General features: G+C 41.7%; 2 protein-coding genes across 4 annotated transcripts in view; one reads left to right on the top strand and one right to left on the bottom strand.

Moving 5' to 3' along the window:
- Nucleotides 1–4,034, bottom strand: part of hpcal1 (hippocalcin-like 1) — a 10,244-nt gene extending 6,210 nt beyond the window's left edge. The window contains exons 1-2 of one of the 3 annotated variants that reach the window (XM_017033705.2): nt 3,457–4,034; nt 2,025–2,048 (exon numbers count right to left, since the gene is read on the bottom strand). The gene's annotated coding sequence lies outside the window, so the exon portion shown is untranslated. The remainder of the gene's footprint in view (nt 1–2,024; nt 2,049–3,456) is intronic. The other 2 variants (XM_008313089.3, XM_017033704.2) reach the window with 2 other exon arrangements.
- Nucleotides 4,035–9,715: 5,681 nt separating this feature from the next.
- On the top strand, nt 9,716–24,592 carry apobb.1 (apolipoprotein Bb, tandem duplicate 1). The gene is made up of 29 exons (XM_025056870.1): nt 9,716–9,845; nt 10,493–10,522; nt 10,615–10,727; nt 10,822–10,967; nt 11,057–11,204; nt 11,298–11,450; nt 11,543–11,667; nt 11,753–11,838; nt 11,981–12,425; nt 12,517–12,631; nt 12,808–12,954; nt 13,037–13,248; nt 13,344–13,539; nt 13,619–13,798; nt 13,896–14,099; nt 14,189–14,356; nt 14,451–14,656; nt 14,739–14,921; nt 15,011–15,141; nt 15,222–15,432; nt 15,524–15,696; nt 15,797–15,957; nt 16,046–16,155; nt 16,245–16,618; nt 16,712–22,729; nt 22,817–22,928; nt 23,013–23,036; nt 23,123–23,309; nt 23,410–24,592. The coding sequence occupies exons 1-29, from the start codon at nt 9,791–9,793 to the stop codon at nt 24,403–24,405; spliced, it is 11,409 nt and encodes a 3,802-aa protein (XP_024912638.1). The 5' UTR covers nt 9,716–9,790; the 3' UTR covers nt 24,406–24,592.
- The last annotated feature ends 301 nt before the right edge of the window (nt 24,593–24,893 follow it).

The raw sequence follows: 24,893 nt of genomic DNA, 5'->3' as shown, positions 1-24,893 counted from the left end.
GTCATAAAAATGTTAGAGCTCATTAACTCGAACACTGCAAACTCTATTTCAAAGAAATTCTTTCTTTCTAAAAGAAAGAATTTCTAAAAATGCAACAAAAACTAAAGTCTGCATTTTGCACATGCAATATTTATTAGAGCCGACCCTGTTTATTTTTGAAGTTGCTGAACGGGAATACATTTTATACTGAGGTCAGAAATAATAGCAGAGTCTCAGCTCTGACCTCCCCTGACCTTCTCTGCTCACAGAATCATGTACTGGCTGCTTTGGCTGCTGGAGAAGCAGAAAAATGCAGTGAAGTACTTGATCCGCTGCAGACGGACCCTGTACAGTCCACTGTTAGCAATACTCCCTGATTACACAGTAACAGTCTCTGTCTTTGTCCTCACGTAGCCACCCCTGAATGCTGTGGTCAACTTTGTCCACCGAGTTTTCTCCTAATGAGATCGTTCCACATGGGCGCCAGGCCACTGTCACTGCTGTTTGTCATTCTCAGGCCAACATCATTTTCTGCGTGAGGGTTTGTCACAGCTCAGACTCCAGTCGTTACCCGTGGGCTCGTTATAACATCGAGAACTAGAGAGGAAATTCCAAAGATAAGTCTGAGGTGAAGGTGGTGTGTTTTTATAATGAGCAGAAAATCCCAATGAAAGGAAGCAGAAGTCAATAAACATTACAGCAGCTAGAGGTCACTGATGAGTCACCTCACGTTGAGGTTAAGTGAATGGAAAAACAAGAAGGCAAAAAATGTACAGATATATTTAATACCTAAAGACCCACTGGCCCACAACAGCACAAGAGCTATTTATGATGATGCTAATTTAGCTAACGCAAACACTTTTGCACATATTGTTCTGATGTCAGACTCGAGCCCTTCTCATGTTTATTTTTAGGTTTTTCCAGCTGCTTGCAGTTGCAAAAACATGTTTGTTATGGAGCAACAGTGACAACGTCATTAATTCTATCATTATCTATTCAGTTGCCTCTTCGTCTGGTCCAATTTGACTTTCATTATGCTTTATTGTTGTGAATGGTGAGGAGTGGTTAAGGAAGCATTTAGAAGCAGAACGTTTCCGGACGTTATTTCTGCTGCTATTCGAGGAGTGGTTAAGGAAGCATTAGCAGAATGTTTCCGGACGTTATTTCTGCTGCTATTTGGAAAATCACAGAAAAAAGGAAACTGTTCACTGTGACATTGGCTAAGAAAATTACACCAACTAAATTCGACAAGTAATTGCTGCAAGGACACAAAGACCACTTCAAAAGACAGAAAAGAAAAACATTTAAACTCCTGTTTTTTTCTGCTACATGAAAAACAGTACCTCTCTGGTGTTCTTTTCTTTTTATTCTTGCTAATGGACAAAATATTTCCTGTAGGCATCGTAGATGAAAAACACTACATTTGAAAATATGTGCATTTTGGTTTCTGTACGATATCAGAACTAATCCTTAGGGATCTACACACCACATAATATGAATTAGCTTAAATGTCTCATCTTACTTGTTAACAGCAAAGCGCTTTTTATTTATTTTATTTTTTTCATTTTAGCCTCACTTTACCCTTGAGTAAAGAATGTGACCACTGGGGACAGTCCAATGGGGCTATGACCCAATTTAAAACTAACTAAGGAAAGTCTATTCAGACTAGGCTCTTGGCAAAGGCCACATAGGTGGTTGCCTGGGGTGCCCTCTGCTGGAGAGGGTAATCATGTAACCCCTGAGAAAAAAAGAAAAACATTTATAAAGGGAGTGATAGTGGGCTTCAAATCAGGACCCTGCCTAAGGCACCAAAATGGCCAGTAATAACTGTGACAGCTGGATTATCCTGGGACAAAACATTCCCATCCACAGCTGAACGAAGTCAGCAGGGGTAACGTATGCCTTGCACAAACAAGGCAGGAAATATTTTTTGCTGTGCCTGTCTTGTCCTTTCCTTTAAATAGAATATAAAATTGAACAAAATGATATGTTTGCTGCACAGAGAAAAAGCCGACATTACAGTTTCAGTGGTGCTGGCAGCTTACTGTGTTGTAGATCATCATAGAGTGCTGAAGTGTGGAGACATGCATCAGGTGTGTGAAGAGTCGGTCCGGTGTCAAAGGGAAAAAGAGAAAATGAGCCCTGCAGTTATTTTTTTGCGTCCAGTGCTGCTTCGTAGCAGTTCTTTCCAAACTGGTGTCAGAACATCACGCAGTGGTTCAGGATAGACTCCCATAACACCAGTAGTCAAGGCAACAAGATAGAACTAAGGTTTTATGAGAGGGAGGCAGCAAGTATCAATCTGGGGCACACACACACACATACACACACAGGAAGCAGGAAGTACATCAGAAGAAACATGTATGTTTTTTTTCTTCTGTGCCTTTTTTTCAGTTTTCAGTTGGTTTAAATGTAGTTTGACGAAACACTAAAATCAACAATTTAACATTTCTAAAAGATTTTAATTTATCCAAATAATTTGGCAAAGACACGGCTGTGACTTTTTATAATTATATGTAAACAAGTTACGTGACATGTTGTACATTACTTATATACAGGCGAGGACAATGTATAGAAAATGTGCAGTATACTTTCTTTATCTTTCTTTATAAACATACACAATATGAAAATACTTTATTTAAATACTTTAATCTTCCCATGTGTCTATTTTGCTGACTTGCTTGTACGTCAACCCTCCTATACTCAAATTCCTATGTGGAATCTTTAGATTTTTGTAATGTGATTTACCTCAATATTTCAATTTTCATCATTTCTCTTGTGCTATATTTCAGATTTAAATTTTTCTCTTGTGCTCTTCAATTTTTTTTTTATTTCTATGGTGCTATGATTTCATATTTATACTTTCCTTGTGTGCCTCCTTCAGGATTACAATTTTATTTTTTCATTTCTATTCCTTCAGGATTACAATTTTATTTTTTCTCATTTCCAATCTTTTAAAATGTTCTCATATGAACCATTTCAATATTCAATTTATATCCATTGCAAAAGAACTAATATTTATGACTACACTCTTAGCTATTTCCCTGTACAATGTGTATGTTTGTGTCTGTTTGTTTGTGTGTTTCTTGACACAAATAGGAAACGTATTGTTTACGTAAATAAATAATTAAAGGTTCTTGACACAAATAGGAAATGTTTACGTAAATAAATAATTAAAGGTTTAAAGAAGTACAAGTATTAGGCATCCCGTTGCATATACCTTCTTTGTATAAAAAAAAAAATTCCAAGAAAAATATTCAGGAAAAATCACTAGAAATAATAATAATTCTTCTTCTTGTATTATGACTTTAAGTGTGTGACTGAGCTGTCACAGTTGTAGATGGGAGTAGCCCTTTACATCAGCCTTTCGAGAAAAGCCACGCCAGTAACAAGGACACCAAAACGTGCACATGACAACGAAATAAACGTACTTATAATTTTACATGTGATGTTGGCGAAGTAAAAGTGAAAACTCACCTTTTTAGGGGAAACTGGGTCGATGATGACAAAGTCCACTCCTCTCTACGTCACTGAACTTACACCGTTAACTCACAGAATAGACCCGAACTTAAAACATCCTACTAGTACTACCCTTACAACTCCCTGAAAACCAAACGCCAGGCTTGTAGTTAATGCTTTAAATCGAATAAGGAAAAATAAGAAAAACAGGTTCGGACTAAAATACCGTTTTTTCTTAATTATCTAGATTCTCCCAGACTCTTTTCCTGCCTCCAGTTCCCGGCGTATCATTCAGTGGAAGATGTGGCTCAGAGCTCGGTTTTCATCCGACTGTACCAAGGCTCTACACCAGGGGTGTGTTTTCTCTGGGTAGTCGATTAAATTCACTTACTGGAAAAGGTTTCAATTTTTAAACATTTTCAAACGTAATATTTATGTAAATAGACGTTTATTGTGGACTCTATATACATTATGTAGGATTTTATAGCATTCCTTCTTTCCGTTTTGTGTTCAAGCCCCCCCTTGAGGCTGAATGGTTCCGTCCACACTCACTGCTTGCATCGTAGAAAAACAGTCGCAGCAGCGTCCTGTGGAAAATTATCACCGGAGACTATTATTAGCACCGTATCTAAAATAAACGGCACTATTCAGGAGAAAATGTGGGTTTAAACCGAGACTTTTACAAGCAGACCACAACGCACAAGCCCATTACAAAAAACGTATGTCAATTAAAACGATATTTGTTCAATATATTAAGATTAATAAGAATCGTATGAGGCATGGTCTTCATATTATTCATATTAATCTTAAAACGCCTGGTTTATTTTATATTCAAACAAATATTACACGCTTCAGGAAGATAAACTCTGTTGTACAGAATTTAATTAACATGGTCTTTTTACGTTTTAGTATTTTGTTTACTTATAATAGCTATTTTATGTAGTTACACATGGTATTTATAATTTTAAGGCTAACCTGTTTGTCTTTAACTGTCTTTGTTTTTAATAAACCTAAAACCATTTCACTTCTTAAACTTTAACTTACAGTCTTACTGTATGTAACTGTAACACTTTTAGCTTTAAAAAAAATTCATCTGGGCTAAGCCACTGAGAGATTTTCACTTTAGGTCTCTTAAAAATCACATATCTGCCACAAAAAAAAAAAAAAAAATCTCAGATTACAGTGTGGATTTTAACCTTAAATTGGTATTAACTGAGTCTCATTAACATCTGTGTATGTCCTTAAATTGGTATTAACTGAGTCTCATATTTTAATCCACACCACATCCATGTCATTATCTACACTCTGAGACAAGCCTTGTTATTACACAGTGACGTGAATTAATTATGATGCCATTGATAAGAATGAGCTGTGGTCCATCATCAGGAGGCGTCACAGTAACTTCTCCTACTGAGGCTAAAATGACACTGCAGAGAGGCTGGTGTGCATGTCAGCATTTCATTGAGTGGATAAATAATTAACCTTGCATGTGTGTGTATGGTGCATGAGTGAGTGCACGCAGGTGTGTGTGTGTGTGTCTTCCTGAAGCCTGACACCTGTTCCCATTAGCACATGGAGTGTTTATCTCTGCCTAAGAGTGAGTATAATACAGAGTGTGGCTCAAGGCTCTGAGAAAAAAACCTGTGGATTCCTTTGTATTTCTTATCCATTTGTCTGGGAATAATGACACAACCCCATTGTTTCTTCGAAGTTAGAAATTACTGGGATGCTCTATAGAAACAAACAATGGAAGAACATCATAAAACAAACTCTAAATGTGCTGCTTTGATAAACAAGATTTTTTATTTCAAATTTTTCAAAAATATATAGTAAGTTAGGGAATAATTTTCAATAATAATCTTTTATTAATAATTTTGTCCTCATATATGGCCACTTCATGCCATGACAGTGCAGGTCACATTATAACAGAATTAATAAAATATTTATAAATATTTTTCATACTATTCATGAATTCACACAGTGATCCTTCTTAACTGATGAAACCAAAGGTCATTCAGTCAGTAAAAACATCCTGATGCCAAGTCAGCTTCATTGGTTTAAGAATTTTGACGTTGCTATACATTTGATGTCCACTGGAGGGCGACAAGATCTGTCTATCTGCGTCTGCTGTTCAGCTAGCGCCTCAGGCATGAAAGGCACTATGTTTCAAATCATTAATATTTTAATTCTTTGTTTACTTATCGGATAAATTATTCGTTTGCGAATAGGCGTATTTAAATTATAATCAAATTTAAATATTTAAATTATATATAAATGTCTATTGGAGAGTAACACTTCAGTTCTTCTTTTTTCAACCAAAATGTCTATTGGAGAGTAACACTTCAGATTTTCTTCTTATTTCAACCAAAATGTCTAATGGAGAGTAACAGTTTATTAATAACTATAAATGTCCTGTTATGTAACTGGTCTGATGTCACCAGAGTCTTTGAAACTTTGGTTGCAGGAAAAAATCCCTACAGAGAATCTAATTATCCTCAGATTACAGTTTTGTATCCAATATGTTGTTATTTGCTAAAGAAAGACAGATGTCAAATATGCAGAAGAAAAACCACATTTTTCATTATCGTAAAAAAAGAAACCTTTGACCTACATGAAACTAAAATGGCCGTGGTTCCTAGTTGCCCTTTTACCCACATCTGTGACTGTACAGCATCTGAGGCTAACATGCTACCGTACCTGTGTGGAGTGAACCCAGTTGGTGAATGTTCTTTTCAGCCCAGTTAGTGCCATCATGGGCCTCGGATACAACTGCAGGCTCAGTGAGAGCAGTGGATGAGTACATGATAGTGAAGTAGACAGAACTGTACTATCATATGGACAGACTACTGCAGTACTGATAGTCTCCATGAACTGTCAACACCCACAATTCCTTATCATGTCTGAACGACTTCACCTTTTATTGTTTTATTGAGTTAATGGCAGCAGTTCTGAGAAGACTGAACTAGATGTTTCTAGAAGAAACATGAACGTACAAAATAAGAGTAAAATAAACAAATATCCAAAATGTTTGACAGCTCACATATAATGTATTTAGATGTGTGTGTGTGTGTATATATATATATATGTATATATACACATGTCTATATATATTTTTATCTTGTGCAATATATTGTATCTGTAAATCGAAAATATAGGGTAATATGTTTAATTGTGTGAATATATACATATTTTAATGAAATCTGGTATTTTTATTTGTATCAATATTTTCAATTTAATAATAACATATAATAATATTTTAGTGATACGTAATATTATTTTATGGCATTCTTTGTGTTTTTTTTTTCTTCTTCTTTTTGTGCCGTTCTCTGTCCATTTCCCCGTGTGCGATCAATACAGTAAAGGTTAATCTAATCCAATCTAATCTAATTAGACTTCACAATAAGCCCTTCCTGTTGGGGCAGCAGCGAGGCTAGACGAGGCAGTTTTATTTGTGTGGCAAAATCTCAGGAACAACAGAAGAGAACGTCGATGAGTGTAGAGTTGCTGCAGGGAAATCATTTTATTTTGAACACAACCAAACACTCACAGTTTTTAGCATTGAAAAAATTGATATTTTCAAGGTAAAAAAAAAATCATTTCTCAGAGTTTAAACAAGTTTCAGTTTCCTACTCCCAAATCTTTTTCTGACAACGTTATGTCCTGGTTCAGGATTTGTTATCTCCCATTCAATCACCCTTGCCCTGAATGAGGGTCTGACCTCTCCACTGCACATTACATAAATCTATTATTACAGAGACATACAGTACCTATCTATGGCATTGTACACATGGTACACATATTATATATTATATTAAATTAATTATTATTAATTACATCAATTTAATATAATCCAATTGTATGTGTGTCTGTATATATGTGTATACTGTATGTGTCTATACTGCATATGTATGTACAGTATGAGTATATGAATATGTATCTATAATATATACATTTTCAGCACATGCTGTACTTGATAACACACTGTACATCCAGTAGACACAGCCAGGGAGGCTTTTATTAGGTTTGGACTAAAGTACTGCTGTGCTGCTTTATGACACAACCATACCCTATGTATGACTTCATGGTGTCTGGACTTTCAGCCAGTATTTACCCAACCAGGGTTGACTAAACTGTCGGGTTATCGGGTTGTCAGTTTTACACCCATTAATGAAATCTGAGTTTACTCTGTGAATAATGAAAAGTGCAAAAGAAACAAACACAAAAAATGTATATGTGAGTTTTACATCAACAATGACAAAAAATGACAAAGAAAATACACATGGCATCATATTTACATATATATGTATGATGCCATGTGTATTATATATATTTATTAAGATTTAAATTTAATACAATTCATTGTTCTTTTGAATAAAATATATATTTATAAAGATTTTAAATTGTTAATACAATTCATTGTTCTTTTGAATAAAATTATTAAAAAAAAGAAATTGCACATTTATGACTTCAGTTCATGAGAAATAATCAATTTTGTTCTTACCTTATGTTAGAATTCTACAGTGTCAGTTTTTGGAGGGTTATTTATTTATATGTGGTTCTGCTTTGATGAACTTCACTTCAGTGAAAACACAGATAGAAGTGAAGTTTTTTCATATCTGACAACAGTCCACGTTTGGGGAGGGACACTGATTATTACTGATTGCACAGCAAAATGCACGCATCCCATAATGGCCTCACTTGTGTGTGTGTGTGTGTGTATCATCAATCAGCCATGTGCCCTGTTATCATCAGCACCAGGGAGTTCTCCGTGGACTTCTTTTTTGGACTACTTTAGGTGTGTGATAAAGACACACTGTCTGCCCGACCACGGCAACAGTCTGAACTTTACACTGAACAATTGATTGGCAGAGAGACCCTATAGCTGCCAATGTGGCGGGGGGGGGGGGGGGGGGGGGGTGCACGTGTGATGAGGTCAGGGAGTTTAGAAGTCTGATCAGCTCTGATGTGCAGAGAGCAGCAGCTGTTAGTGTTCAGTTCTGTTGGTTCATTACAATTCAAATAATCAAGTGACCGTAGTGATGATGTCACCTCTGTGTTTTCTGTCGCTGAATGATTTTCATTATTATTTTAAGGTTGTTTTTTTTTTTCGGACTTTTTGAACTTTGATATAAAATAAATTAAAATTTCAAATGAACAAGAACAAACTTGTGTCTATTCAAATCCATCCTAAAGGATCAAACTTTACAGTGAAAGGGATTATTTTCCAAAGCGAAAAAAATCAAGTTTGTAAAATATAGAATATATTTATTAGAATGAAAATAAAGACAAAATATTCCAGCCTATAGGCTCCTCCTGATCTTATATGTTCTGTGCACAGGTCTGTCTGTGCAAATATTGTCAGAATCTGCCATTTTTACTGTCTACATTGCACAAGGGTGTATTACACAAGGTACACAAATAGTAGTGGAAACAATTTAGGAGACATTAGCAGTATGTATTTCAAATAAATCTAAATGTTGTAGATTAAGGAGGTCAGAAATATATGGGTCTGTGTACCTGTAGAATAAACAAGACGCTGTTCCAACTTGTTGTTGGATCAGCAAAGTGATTCTAGACACATTTGAGTTTTTGGAGTTTCAAAGGTCATATTTAAAAAAAAACTGTGTCAAAGTTGACAGAGGATTTCACTGATGTGTATGTGTATTTGCCTTATCTGATCAGAGTAAAAATATTTGTTCTTTATTGTTTAATCCCTTCATTTCGACGGCTGACATCATCAGCAGATCGACCCACTGATGACTTTAATGTCTGTTCCTCTGTGTCGGCAGCGGGCCTTCATCAGCGATTGTCACTGAAATCATTGATGTTGCAGCTGGGTTTTTTTGGTAAACTTCATTGATCATTCCAAAGGATCAAGAATATGAACCTCTGACTCTGGACACACACACGTCTCACCTTTGGAGCATGAGCAGGAGTTCCTTTAAAATGGTAAACCTGCTGCTGTGGGCATCGAAATAATGACATATTACAGGAGCAAAAATCCTAAATTTGTAGTTATTTATGAAATGTGTGTAAAATGATTGAGAACAGTAACTCATCTGACAGATGTCAGATCACTGATAACAATGAACCTTTAATTCACTCTGACATGAGGCTGTGCATCTATTAAGCAAATACATCTCAGAGATATGAGTATCTTTTCAAACCTTTTCCCTTTGTCCCTCCACACAGGACCGTGGCGTGGACTTTGTGCCTTCAAGCCCCTGTCTGTGCCGTCCCCCGGCCTCCTGACAATGGTCTGCAGGGAGTATAAAAGAGCTGAGCTCCCACTGTGGAATCAGTCTCAACTGAGTACTCGCCAACCTCAAGGAAGAGCTTCAGAAATCCCACCATGGGGGACTCCAAGCTCTGCCTTTTGCTGCTTCTCAGCACGTCTGCCTTGACTCGTGAGTACTTCATACAGGACATTTACTTATTTAGAAATGTAGCTCTTCTTTCTGACTATTTTAAACTGTACATTTCTAGACTGTATTGTGGAGTATGCCTATACCTTTACTACTACTATTTCCCAGTTAAATTGTGTTTAAATTGGTATTAAATACTTCACCTTAGTATTTAACAAGTAAATTACTTTGATGTGGAGTATTCCTTTTTTTAATTGCAAGAAATGTAGTTTAACTCTTAAACTGTTTCAACTGAATTTGAGTTAAAGAAAATTGCTTTATTTCCTAACAGTCCAAATCAAATCCACAGTCTAGGAACGATGTCAGTTTAGTGTATTACTATAGGAGTACATGTATCTACAAACTGTATATGTATATTCACAGGAATGAAACTGCAGAAAGTAGAACATTTTGCTTTGAAAAAATGTCTTTGACTTAAATCTGCACAAATATATTCATTCATACATTCTTACCTACAATTGGGAAGAAATAGCGGCCGTATATATTTAAATGAATAATACATTTGTACTGCAGCATAAAAATACATTTTTACTACATATCTTTGATTTACGGACATTTTTTTTTATTCACACTGTAAAAATCTGTGAGGCCAAATTGCCGTTGCCTGACTAAGTCTGCTTTTTCTTCAGTTGCGCAAGATGATGAGCCAACCTGTCTGTGTAAGTGTTTTAATGCAACACTGGAACATTTTCAAGGTGTTTTTCTGTTGATATTTTTTTCCTTAAAATAACATTTTTTTCATCTTCTTCAGTGGCCACAAGATACAAGCCCCTGCACAAGTACGAATACCAGTATGAAGCTGAAACTCTGAATGCCATCAATGGAGCTTCACCCATGAAGAATGGACCCCGTGCTTCCTGCAAGGTATTTAAAAAAATGAAAAAAGAAAACTTTCCAAGTCATATTTAAATGGCTGTCTTTTAAAAGACGCTAATTTTTATTTTAACTTCCATCTTAGGTTGAAATCGAAGTGCCCCAGACCTGTAGCTTCATCGTTCGCACCACTGACTGTCGCCTGAGCGAGGTCGCTGACATGGACGCAGAGGGAAGACCTCTGTTCAGACCTGCTGCCACCTCTGACGACTTTGCTACCGAAATGGAAAGGTAGGCATTTGGATGAATTAAATAATAATAAAAAAAATGATGTGAACAAGATTCTATGTTATAAAAATAAACCCACGTTTTCCTCTCAGATACCCCCTGAAGGTTGTGGTCGAGGGTGATTACAACGTGAAACTGTACCCCGAGGATGGAGAGACTACCACCATCCTGAACGTGAAGAGAGGTATCATCTCCGCTCTGGCTGTGCCCCTGGAGGAAGAACACATGAGCAAGAAGATGGTGAGTTGGTGACTGACCACACAGAGACAAACTTCACTGTCCAGTCATGACAGTCGCTTCTTTTCTAATGACCGTTGACTTTCTTCATTCCAGCCCACCATCCACGGCAAGTGCAGAACTACCTACACCATCAACGCCAGAGAGGACACTCCCACTGACGTCACTCTGAGCAGGGATCTGTCCAAGTGTGATCAGTTTGTCCCACTGAAGGACCACACCAGCCCCCTGGCCCTCATCTCTGGAATGGTAAGACATTTAACATCATACCTGGTGAAAAGTGAAACACTCAATTGTGTTAAATCTCACATCTTCATCTTCATCTTCATCTTCATTCCTGTCACTACCCTCTGGCTCAGCTGGTCCGAAGCTCCCAGGCTTGCAACTACAAGTTTGACAGTGTGAAGAAACACATGACCTCCGGATCCTGCCTTGAGAACCACATCCTCATTCCCTTCTCACACAAGTAAGACAAACTGCATGAATACAAATGTACTTCTCTCTGTGTGTGTGTGTGTGTGTGTTTTTAATGCTCTAATCTTTTCCCATAGGGGAGAATATGGCGTCACCAACATCGGAAAGCAAGAGCTGACCCTGCTCCAGGTTACTCCTCACAACGACAGAGTCTTCACCACAGGTGAGCGCTTGTTGAGTTTGCCTCGTCGGGTCGGGGATCATTTTTAAAACACCTGTGTGAAAATGATGTGAAATTGATGACAGGACTGACACAGGATTCACAGAATTCATTTCAACATCATATTCCTCATTGTGTCTAAAAGGTCGCGTTGTCAAGGGTCTTCACATGGACGCTGTTGAGGACAAGAACTTTCTGCAGGACAAGGACGAAACTCTGAATCTCCTCAGAGAACTCACCAATCTGCCCGAGACCGAGAACGACAGGAGGCCCCACCTCTTCCACCGGCTCGTCACCATGGTCCGTGGAATGAAGACAGAGACCCTGAGAACCGCCATCCCCGAGGCTATTGCCGTGTCCCGCGTTCTGACCTACCAGGTTCTGGCCCAGTGTGGAACACCAGAGTGCAGCAGCGGCATCATGCAGATCATCAGGTCCTTGGAGAGAACCACACTCGAGGTTGACACTGCTGTGTTTGCAATGGGACTCATGTCCAACCCTTCACCTCTCCTGATCAATGACCTGCTGGAGATGGCCAAGTTCAAGCCCAGCAAGCCCATCATGTACGCTCTGAGCAATGTGATCAAGAGGTGAGTGAATTAAAGCCATTTTAACAACCAAATCAATCAACACTTCCTTTGAAACATGTTTAAAAGATGTAATGGAATTGATTTTTAACAGGTGGTACAAGGTTGAAGAAGTCCTGACCCCAGAGATCTTCTCTGTGGCTGAGTTCATGGCTGCTCAGTTGGGCGATTGCTCTGGTGAACAGGAGAAGGTCTTCATGACACTGAGGGTAAGTGCTTCTAAACAGTGACACGGTGGTTCAACCCCCACCATTTATAACATTAACTTAACAGTTTTGTGGACCTGTTGACTGATAAACTTTAACCCCCACCATTTTATAACATTAACAATTTTGTGGACCTGTTGACTGATAAACTTATTGTGTTATTTTATCCTTTTCTTTAGGTTATTGGAAACATGGCTCCAGCTATGATTGAAGCTGGTCCCGTTGTCAGGTCTGCTGTGATGCAGTGTGTCAACCACCCTGCAGCTACCCCTGCTGTCCAGCAGGCTGCCATCCAAGTGTTCAGGCTGACCAGAGTCCCCGAGGAGGCAAGTGAATATTCTGGAGCTAGAGACAAGATCACATCCGTTGTTTTTCCACAGTGCTGATGGTGAATGTTTCTCCTCACAGGGCAGAGAGATGCTCATGCAGGTGCTTTTGGACAACACTAGCCCTGTGCAGAAGCGCACTGCTGCCTATCTGGTGCTGATGAAGAACCCCAAGCCTAGTGAACTGGACCAGATTGTTAACGCAATGTCCCTGGATCATCACATCCAAGTCAGGAGCTTCATCAACTCCCACATCCGGAACATCATGTCCTCCACTGAGCCTGAGACTGAACAGTATGTGGAAAAATCTGTTGCATTCTAAAATATGTTACGGCTATTGTACTATACAAAGGTAAATACTAAATGTAAAATGTGACGATTTATTTCAGACTCAGACAGATGATCCTCGATGCCCTTCGCGGTAACGACATCATGTCTGCTATGGACCCCACCAAGTTCTCTCGCAACTACAAGATCGGATCCATGGAGGGTAACATGATCTTTGAGGGCAGCAGCTACCTGCCCAAGGAAGCCATGCTTGAAATGACCCTCAATGCATTTGGCTACGACATGGACATGGTGGAGGTATGTCCTGGAAGTTATTAGAAATATTTAAGGTGGATTCAATGTCCTGGCAGCTGATTTCACGATGTCACCTTCACAGTTTGGTATGGAGGGCAAAGGATTTGAGCCAACTGTGGAGGCTCTGTTTGGAGAGAACGGATTTTTCCCCGACACCATCCTGAAGACCATGTACTTCGTCTCTGACAACATGCCAGATAGCGTCAGCGAGCTTCTGCAGACCTTCATGCCTGCTCTGAACAAGGACAGGATGAAGAGACAGGTACGAAAAAAGAAAATTAAACACAATTTGTATAAATGACACATGTTGAAAAAATTATGTGTTTTTAGAACATCTCTGTCTTTGATTTTACCCACAGACCTCCCAGAACCTGATCAGAGAGATCGGACGCAACCTGAACAAACTGATGACAGACCTGAAGTCCACACAGTCTCCAGAGGCCATGGTTTACATGAGGCTTCTTGGTAACGAACTGGGATATTTGAAGACCAGTGAAATGGAGGAGATGGCCTACTCTGCAGTCATGATGATTGACAGCATGATGAAGATGTTCCCCAGCGATGTAAGGAGTTGGCAGAAAATGTGTTGGGAAATTACTTTTATCCTCCTGTATATCCCATTCATGATGGTTATTTTTCCTATTTCCTGTAGCTGATGAAGGCTTTAATGACAAAGAATGACAACACCGTGTTTGCCCACTACATCTTCATGGACAATGAGTTCTTCCTGCCCACCATGACTGGTGTGCCTCTGAGGATTGCCCTCTCTGGTATCTTCACTCCAGGAGTTAAGGGAGGTCTGAAGATTTCTCGCGACATGGTAAAAATTCACAAACATATAAACTTAATACAATCTTTTTTATGATTATTATTATTAAAGAAGGAAATATTCATGATTCTCCTTTTTTCCACAGACTCAAGTTGCTTTCATGCCCTCTGCTGGCATTGAGTTTGTGACCCAGGTGGGCTGCCACCTCCCTGAGTACATCAACTCTGGCCTGGAGATGCACACCAACCTTTTCCACGAGAGCGGCCTGACTGCCAAGGTCTCCATGGGACGCGACATGGTGAAGATGACCATCCCTGCTCCCAGAAACCCAACTAAGCTCATTAAAATTACGTAAGACTAAAACGCAGTCGGGTTAAAAAAATTGATTTGGATAAAATGACAAACTTCTAACTTTGTTCTATGTACATTTTAGAAACACCCTGGTGGCAGTGAGTGGAACTGACACCCTGACCATGCCTTCTATGGTGATGGACAAGGTCGACCGTACTGAGTGCACCCCTGTTTTCGCTGGAATGCAGTACTGCACATCTTTGAAATACATGGATGCTTTCTCTCAGAGCACAGCCCCCTACTTCCCCTTCACCGGAGACAGCATGTGAGTGAGATGTTCTACACCCCCAAAACAATGATCTCTTTATTAACAATGATTAACCTGAATGTTTTTCGTTGTATTAAATTTCATAGGTTTGTCATGGAGCTTAAGCCTACTGGTGATGTCACTGAGTACACAGCCACCCTGGCCTACGAGCTGCTCAAGGAGGGAGACGAGGGCAGGCAGAAGGTCGACTCTGTGAAGTTTGTCCTGAGGGCTGAAGGTAAATGACACTTCTACGGTGAACTGCTTGATGCACTTCACGTGGTGCGAAAAGTAACATTTAACCGATTGCAACCACAGGCGCTGAGCCCACTGAAGCCAGAGCAATGCTGAAGTACAACAGAAGGAAGAACGTCATCACCGCTGATGTTCAGATCCCTGACTACGATGTGGAGGCCGGCCTCAGAGTGGGTGTTGTCGATGGAAACACCAAGGGCAAAGGAACTCACTCCATCTCTCTGGACCTCATCAACAAGAACGTCCCTCAGCTCTCTCTGGTTGGCCGTGCCAAGTAAGAAACCAAACCACCGGTTCTCTCTGAAACTTCCTAACCTCCGCACCATCGTCTGACATGTACTCACTCTCTCCGCTGCTTATTTCAGCCTGAAGGCCATGAAGGAAGGCATGCTGCAGCTCCAAATGCTTTTCCCACTACTGAATGCTGACGCCACCCTGACAGCTAACATGAAGCGTGATCAAAAGTTGGAGTTGGAGGTCAAGAGTGAAATCAAGATCATGGAAGCCACCTCCATGCAGAAGATCGCAATGAAATACGGTAAATACAATCAAACAACTTCAATCTGGTGCAACGTCCTCTGAAGTCTGTCATCACTTCAGTCTATAATGTTAACTCATTCTGATATATTCTGTTACAGATGTGAACAAGGTTGAGTTTGTGTTCAAATCTGACATGGACACTGACACCACCATCCTGCCAAAGGCTGACATGTTGAAGAACTACGGCAACCAGCTCCTGGACACACCCGTGGGTCAGACTGACATGAGTGTCCGTTACATCTTCAAGAACCTTTTAGTGGTACGAGTCCAAGATGAAATTCGACTTATTCTGGTTCAATTTATGTCGAATTATGAGGTATTATGTAAATTGTTATTTTCCTCTCCAGGCATCAAACGACTACATGGACAAATATGGTTCTGACATCCCTTACATTCAGAACTTCAGAATGCCTGAGATGCCCGAGATTTCCCTGCCAGAGACACTCTTCCTCAACACGTATGTTTTTAAAAAACTTTCTTTAAGTAAACAATACTGTTTTTGTCCCACCAAAGTCATAATTAATTTGACTTCTGTCCCATTCACAGTGAGGCCAAGGCTGTTTACCACTTCAACAATGAGCGCCTGAGCCTTGTTCTCCCTCTGCCTCTTGGAGGAAAGTCAACACAGGAGCTCAACTTCCCAAAAGTCTTGACAACACCTAGCTTGTCTCTGCCTCAGTTCGGTCTGGAGATTGTGTCCATGGAGATCCCCGTCCCACACCTTGTTGTGCCCCAGCGCCTCGCTCTGTCCATCCCTCTTTTCGGCAAGGTTGAGCTCTCCACCCTCATGAAGAGCAACCTGTATGAGGCACAGGCTTCTTTCTCTGCTGAAAAAGATGTCCCAGCTATGCCCGGCTACACAGCCAAGTATGGCATGAAAGGAATGTCCTCCTTGGACGTTCTGTCTTTTGAAGTTGAAGGTATTTTTCTCTGCTTTTATTGATGAATCACTGTATGTTCAACATGAACGTCTGCTTCATGCAACTTCTATTTTCTACACTTGTTTTTTTAAGGCTCAGGAAAGATGGCAGCCACTGATTCTATCATGGCCGAATTGCAAACTTCTCTTACCCACAAGTACCTTGCAGCCAGCGTGAAAGTCATGGAGGATGTTACCTTCACCGACAAAATCAACCTGAGAACCTACACCAAGATGGAAGCCACAAGTCCATTAGGTCTTAACATGGGTCTTGAGCACACAGCCATGGCTACTATCAAGCCCGAAGAAATCTCTGCTGACAACAAGTTTGAGGGAATGTTCAAGGCTGGACCCGTGTACGGCAAGACTCAGTCTACCCAGGCTTTGAGCATCTTCCCACTCAGACGTGAAGCCATGCTTGATTCTACACTGCAGCTTGACTCCACATTTGTCAGGGCCCAGAACAAAATGGCAGCCTCTTTTAGCAATTGGGAATTCTCTCTTGTGTCTAACACCAATGCTTTTGAAAATGTCTTGATACATCAGGCTGAGGTTTCCTTCAAAGATTATAAGCTGTTGATGAAAAGTGATGCCAGTGCCCTCGCTCTTGGCATGAAGATCCGCAACCAGGCCGAAGCTCTTGCTGGTGCCGGCAAAGTTTTGCTTAGAATGGAAACCAATGGAGATCACACCGAGAACCGTGTGTACTCCCTGCTGACTGGATCTCTTGATGTCAACGGTCTGGCTCTGAACAGTGATGCCACGTTCAAACTTCTTGAGAACGAAGCCACTCACAAAGCTACTCTGATGTTGAACAAAGATGGCCTCAAAACCAGTGGCTCAAACATGCTGCAGAGCTTCCTTTTCCTTGAAAACACCTTCAATGCTGAACTCATGCCAACAAGAGCCCTGTTGTATGTTGCCAACAAGGCTGCCATGCTCGACATGAAGTTTGACAACGCCAACACTCTGACCATGACTCCTGTCAGCGTAGACTTTGACTCAAAGGTCGATGCCACGGCTCGTGAGTATGCCTCTTACAATCACGACATCACCGTCAGCGTGAAGCCTTACACTGCTTCAGCCAACGTCAAGAACAACCTCAAACTCTTGGCCACAAACTTCATCAATGAGGCTCAGCTGCGGGCAGAAATGTTCAAGATGGACGTCACTGGAAGTCTGAGAGCCCTGTACGGTGAGGAGGAGCTCAAGCACATCTACCAGATAAACTACGCCGACATGACCGCCAATGTTAAATGCAGCACCACTGGAAAACTCCTCGGAACTCACATGAGCCATAACACCGAGCTGGAAGTTGTCGGCCTGGCTGCCCGCTTCACCAACGATGCCCGCTTTAACTCCCAGCTCATGCGCTTCGATAACACCATCCGCTGCAGCGTTGTTCCTTTTGACTTCAACCTTGATGCCATCGTCAATGCTGATGGAGACATCACTATGTATGGAAAGCACAGTGCCCAGCTCTACGGCAAGTTCCTGCTTAAAGCTCAGCCCTTGGCTTTTGCTAGTGCTCACGAATGGAGAGCAGCAGTGACCCAGAAACTTGACAACGGATTCTCCCTTGAGACCACATTTGATAACAACATGGAGACCCTCCTGACACCACAAGAACAGAAGACTGGCTTTAGAATGAAGTCTAAGGTGAATGACCATGCCTTCAACCAGGGCTTGAGTCTTTACAATACTCCAGAGAGAACTGGACTTGAAGTGTTCGGCACTGTCCTCACAAACCTTGTCAACATGGAGTCCACAGAAAACCAGGAGTACACCGTCTCTGGTTTCCTCAAGTACGACAAGAACACAGATAGCCACACAGTTAAGCTTCCTCTGATTGAAAGCGTCCCTGTTTTCTTGGAAAGTGTCAAGGTCGTTGTCGTCCGTGTTGCTGAGGCCGTGAGGGACTTCATCAATAATGAAGAGGTTCAGGCCAGGCTTGAAGCCCTTCCCCAGCGTGTGAATGAATTTGTTTCCCAGCTTGACATTGAAGGCAAAGTAACTCTGCTCAAACAGTACTTCACTGATTTCACCCAGAAGTATGCCATCTCCATGGAGGATGTCGATGCCTGTATGAGAAACCTGAAGGTTACTGTTGAGAAACTGATGGCTGATCTTACAGTTTACGTGCAGAACTTTGTTGGTATGATGAGGGAGGTCATCGCTAAGGCCAACTTCCCAGAATCCATCATTGAGTATGTCCAGCTGCAGCTTAACACCTTAAATGAGGAGTTTGACATCAAGGGTATGATTGTCTACCTGCTCGACACAATGAGCCAGATGGTCCAGAGGTTCGACTTGAACAAACTGAAGGACAGCAGCATTGCAATTCTGTATGATATTGATGCCAAGTACGAAGTCAAGTCCAGACTTGGGTTGATCATTAACGATTTGAAGATCCTGGTTGAATCCTTCGACATGGCTAAATTTGCTGCCGAGCTGAAGAGGTTCATTTTGTCCATCAACTTCAGAGCTCACATTCAGAATCTTTTGAATAACATTCCCACTGAGATGTTCAGTGACATGCTGGATTATATCAGAGTAATGATTCAGGACCTTGACATTGTCGGCATGACCAACACCTTCTACGCCAAAATGAGAGAGCTGATTGTCAAGTTTGAGCTGGAGAATATGGTTCAGAACGTGCTGGAGAAGGCTGTGAAGCTCATCAGGCAGTTCAAGATTGAGGAGACCATCCAGGCTGCAGTTAAGTTTGTGAGGGATGCACAGATTCCTACCCGATCCATGCAGGTCTTCCAGCGTGCTATTGAGTACTTGAAATCAACTGAAGTCAAGGACATCATTCAGCAGCTTAATGTGTACATCGAAGCCCTTGTGCAGAAGCTGAACTCCTTGAATTACAATGAGTTTGTTGACTCTGTCAATCAGATGATTGCTGAGTACACCACTGTTTTCAACGAGCTCCTCACGACTCTTGACATGCCTCAGAAACTCGCAACAACAAGAGAATTTGTCAACGCCATTTTGTCCACCGTTAGAAGCTCCATGGAGCGCCTGAGGGAAATCAAAATTGCAGAACTGCTGAAAACAGTTAAGGATGTCCTGGATGAGGTCGTGCTGGACAACCTCCAGAAATGGGCTGAATTTGTCAAGCTGCAAATCAGGGATCTGGATGTGAACGCTAAGCTTACTTACTATTTGGACATGGTGAAGAACTACTATACCATGTTTACAACCCGCTTCACTGAAATGCTCTACACCATGATTGAGATCGTCAAGGACTTTGTGCCTGAGCAGAAAATCATCACTGAGATTCAGCAGATTGTGTTTGGTCTGATTAACCAACTGAAAAAGGCCGAGTTTGTGACTCCATCCTTCTATGTTCCATTCACCGATCTTCTGGTGCCTTCCGTGATGTTCAGCATGGAGAAGCTTGATGAGTATGCAATCCCAAGAGAGTTCAACATCCCTGAATTCAACATCATGGGATCCTACAAGGTGGAAGCCATGACGATTTCCCTGGACGACATCAAGCAGAGAATCATGTATCTTATCGATCTGATTGTCAGCTTTGAGATTAGAATGCCAAATGTGGATGCTTTCTTTGGAGACCTGACATTCAACTACCTTCCTTCTCTGCCTGAGCTCACTCTTCCTGAAATCAACCTTCCTGAGGTTTCACTCCCACTCATCCCACAAGTGTCTCTGGAAAAACTTGTCAAATCTCTTCAGGTCCCTGAAATCAAGCTGCCAACCATCCCAAGTGACATCGTGGTCCCTTGCTTTGGCAGATTGCATGGAGAGTTTAAATTCATCACTCCCATCTACACCTTGAAGACCTCTGCTGAGTTCCAGAACTCCACTGAGAACAGCATGTCACCACAGTTCTCTGGAATCCTTTCCTCCCAGGCCACATCTCCAGTCGCTGAAATCCTCAACTACAAGTTCGACTCCACTGCCAACATTGCACTTCCAAAAATGAGCCGCATTGTCTTGGCCGAGACTGTGAAGTTCAACCATGTTGCTCTTGGAGTTGATCACCAGGCGTCTCTGACTCTTTATGGTCTTTCAGGTCAGGCTCAGGCCAAGACTGCACTGAAGGTGACAACCGTACCATACAATGCTGAATTGTTAAACACTGCATTCATTGCTATGGAAGGAGGAATCTCCGCCTCTCTGGACACGACGTACAACCATCTGTTCAACCTCCCAGTGTTGTCCATCAGAAGTGAGGCTACGATGACCCAGAAATCCATCCTTCGCCAGGATGGCCTGACATTGACTTTCACAACTGAGAACTCAGGCACCGGCAAAGTTAACTCTGATGACTACAAACACAAGAGCAACGTCCAGATGTCACTGACCCCTGCCATTTTCACTCTGGCCTTCTCTGGTGAAACAGACTCTCCCATCCTGAAGATGAAACAGGAAGTTGCCACTGAAATGAACACCTTCAGCCACATCAAGTTCAACCTCCGTAATGAGGCAGTGTCTCCGGTCATTAAGAACAGCATTTTTGTCGCATCAGGAATTGCCACCTTTAGTGACATGAAGGCTGAACTGAAGGTCAACCATGACACTGAAATGTATGCTGGAGTCAGTACTGGAGTGATGTCCAACAGCCTTAGCATTGTCCTGCGCCCTGTTGAAATCTTCGTTGAGTTCCAGAACAAAGGAAACGCTAAGATCAACATGGTTGAGAGTCTCTTGGCTAAGGTAGACCTTCAGAACGACTACACAGTTCTGGTCAGACCCGACAGCCAGCAGATGAACACTGTCGCTCTGGCTCGTCTCAATCAGTACAAGATGTTCTACAATGTGACTCTGAACAACAAGGAAAAGGAAGCTGGTGTCTTTGTTGCCATGGAGGGTGAGGCCAATCTTGACTTCCTGACTTCCCCTATCAGCATCCCTGCATTTGAGCTGCCATTTGTCAACTTCCGTACACCAGCCATCAGTGAACTGAACCTGTATGAGCAGACCGGACTCAGGAATTTCCTGACTACCACTGAGCAGAACATTAACGTAGATGCCAAACTCGTGTACCAGAAAGCTGCCCCACTCTTTAATCTGATGGGTCTGATCCAGATTCCTTCTATGGGCAACCTCATCTCAGAGCTGGCCTTCAAATCCTCCATCCTCAATATGAATGTCAACGCTGGACTGTATACTGAAGAGGATCTCGTGTTCCGTCTGGCAGCCACCACAGTCTCTGTGTTTGAGAGTCTGAAGGCCAAACTGGACGCTACCACCAGCCTGACCACCAGGAGAGGACTCAAGCTGGCCAACTCTCTGTCCCTGGAAAATCGTCACATTGGGGGAACTCACGACAGCTCCATCACCTTGAACTCTGAGACGTTTGTACCTTCACTGTCTGTGGCTACTGTGGCTAAGATCTCCCTGCCTATTCTCATTCTGGAAGCAAATCAAAATCTGGTTGCAGACATTGCAACTGCTGCCTCCACCATGAAAATAAAGGGTGAGTACAACATCCCTGTCATCAGGTTAGTCGGCAAGTTGGATGCTGAACACGTTCTGAAGCTGGAAGGAGCTTTTGAGTTTATTTCCATGGAATCAACCACCAGAGCCAACATGGACAGCACCATGCTTGAGAACTACTTGATTTTGGGACTTGTTGACAATGAAATGAACATGTACTTGAACAAAGATGGCCTCCGCTCCAGCTCAAAGATCATTGCTGATGCTAAGATCAACCGTGCCACCGACAAAGTCTTTGCCTTCGACCTGAATGAGAACCTGGCTGTTGAAGCTTCTCTGAGCCGCGTGTACACTGTCTTCAAGTACATCAGTAACAACGAGGCAAACGTGTTCAACTTCAAGACCACTGGCAAGCACATGGTCCAGGCCACCATTGAGGTTGTCCCAATGACCTCCTGGACTGCTGACTTTGAAATTGATATTGCTCAGCCATCCAGCCTGGGTGAGATCACCTTTTTTGAGAAAACTGTCACTGAGTTGACACCTGCCGTGCAGAAGATGTCTGCCAATGCCAGGTTTTTGAGCCCATTCTACAGAACAACCCTGGCTGCCGAGGTTGAGGGCAATGTTCCAGTCTTCAAGGTCACCTTCAAGTCCTCTGCCAACTCTGTCTTTCTCTTCCTGGAGTATGACTTGGATGGTGAGTTGACTGAATTTAAAAGATGAACTAGTTAAGATTTGCCAGTTTTTGCTGATGAGAACACTAAGCACCTCTGTCTTTCCACAGCATCCTCTACAGTGAACTTTAGAGATTATGACGTGAAGATGATCACAAAGGCCGTCCTGAACCACAGTGACCTGCATTTGGATGTCAATCATGCCATTGCTCAGGTCTTGAGGTAATTTAACAGCACAATAAACATTGAAGTAAATATTTGCTTTTCAAGCAAAGAAAAACTTATCACATGTTTTCCATATTTTAGGAAAAAGCGTCAGTCTGACAACAGGTAAACATTTGATCATTTCTTTTCTCTGTAATTCTAACTAATGTGGTGTGTACTTGTCACTAAAATGCTCTGTGTTCTTCCTACAGTGCCTCCTACCAAACCATGAACATTGATGTCACCAGCCCTACCTTCACTGATGCCAACATTCGTTACGCCGCTCGCAGAGACGGCATCACTGCCTCAGTGTCCACACCATCCACTGGATTCCTGGGTTTCCAGATGAACGGTAGAGTGCCAACCACGATGACAGCAAGACTGTATGGTCGCTATCCTGTGAGTATCATAAATGTCACATTTTTGAAAATGATTCAAATCCAAATTCTGCTCTATAGAAAGTAATGTTTTCTTTATTTTGTTATTTTTGCATCTACAGTCTTCCCCAGAGGTTGATGTTGATGTCTTGGTCATCAGGACCTCCCCCAAGGATGCTGATAAAATGACTCTGCAGGTCTCCTACAACATGGAAGCACCAAAACTGATGCTGTCTGAGCTGAAGACAAGGCTCCCTGTCATCATGGCCACATTCAGAACCTTCGCTGACAAGTACGAGATGACCTCCACCCTGGAGCAGCTGAAGAACACCGTCTACGACCGTGTGTCTGAGGTCTACACTGCTGTCAGCAACTACGACAACAGAATGAGCCAGCTGTCCATCTTCTTCAGGACCACCATCGTTGAGTACCAGAAAACAGTCCAAGTCTTCCTGGATGCTATGATCAAAGTTCTGAGGGAGACCCGATTCAGAGTGCCAGGATCTGAGGAGATGACCACTCTCCCAGAGATGCTGAGGAAGGTGACCAAGAGCATTGCAATCACACTTGAGGCAGTTGTCAACTTCACCTATGAGAACATGGAGCTTTACTACAACACCTTTGTTGAGAAGTTCAGCGGTGTGAAGCTTCAGATGCCCGTTGGCGATGCCATCACTGTTGGTCAGATGTTTGAAAAGGTTAAGGTGACCGTCAGGAGCCTGTTTGATGAAATGGTGGACTTTGTGAAGAAAATGGAGCGTCTGGATACCATGCTGGTGAAGATCGGCGAGACCTTCAAGGCTATTGTGGACAAAACTCAGGAGTTTGTCGACACCGTCAAGTCCGATTACCTGGACTCTATGCTTGTGACCTACAACGCTGTCTACCGCAACATTGTCACAGTTGTAAAGAATGTTGTCGACAATATTTATCTGTATGTGTTTGCTAACAACATGGATCTGGTCAATGGTGCTTTCGACTACATGATGTACCTGGCTGACCAGTTCAACAACACTCTTTACAGTTTCCTGCAGCAGACCACCGAGGAGGTTCAGACCTACGTGAGGGTCAGGGGAGGAAGGCTTGAGTTTGAGCTTCCATTCACCTACCAGCTGTGAGTCCCTGTGACTCCGGCCATAGTTCATGTTAAACACTACCTTCTGATTGGCACACAAATGTGAGATGAGTGAATAATTAGCTCCACAACCATGTCTGTGAGAATAATTGTTTTGATGTTACATGGTTTACTGTGTACAACCATTTTTTTAACAATTGAAAAACTTCTAATAAAAGTTCAAACTATAATTCACTGTTTATGTTTTCATTCATGGTACCTTTTTACCCTTGGGTTGGGTAGATTCCTGTGGAACACTTAGTAGTTGTTGCAACTTTGTACTACATGGCAAACACACAGATAGTGAGTCTTAAGTGACCCACATCTGATACCAAAATGTGGTCCGCATCTCAGCTAAACTGGGCCACATTCTGGACACCATCTGTGGGTCACTTAATGATTTAATGCATTGTTTTTCCAGTGTTTTGTCCTAATAAGGAATTAAATAAAATTAAATAAACAATTTAACTACAATACAGTCAAATTAGGATT

This window comes from Cynoglossus semilaevis, chromosome 7 (genome assembly GCF_000523025.1).
Source record: "Cynoglossus semilaevis isolate Cse_v1.0 chromosome 7, Cse_v1.0, whole genome shotgun sequence".
Classification (NCBI taxonomy): domain Eukaryota; kingdom Metazoa; phylum Chordata; class Actinopteri; order Pleuronectiformes; family Cynoglossidae; genus Cynoglossus; species Cynoglossus semilaevis.
This window is presented reverse-complemented; position numbering and strand designations above follow the sequence as displayed.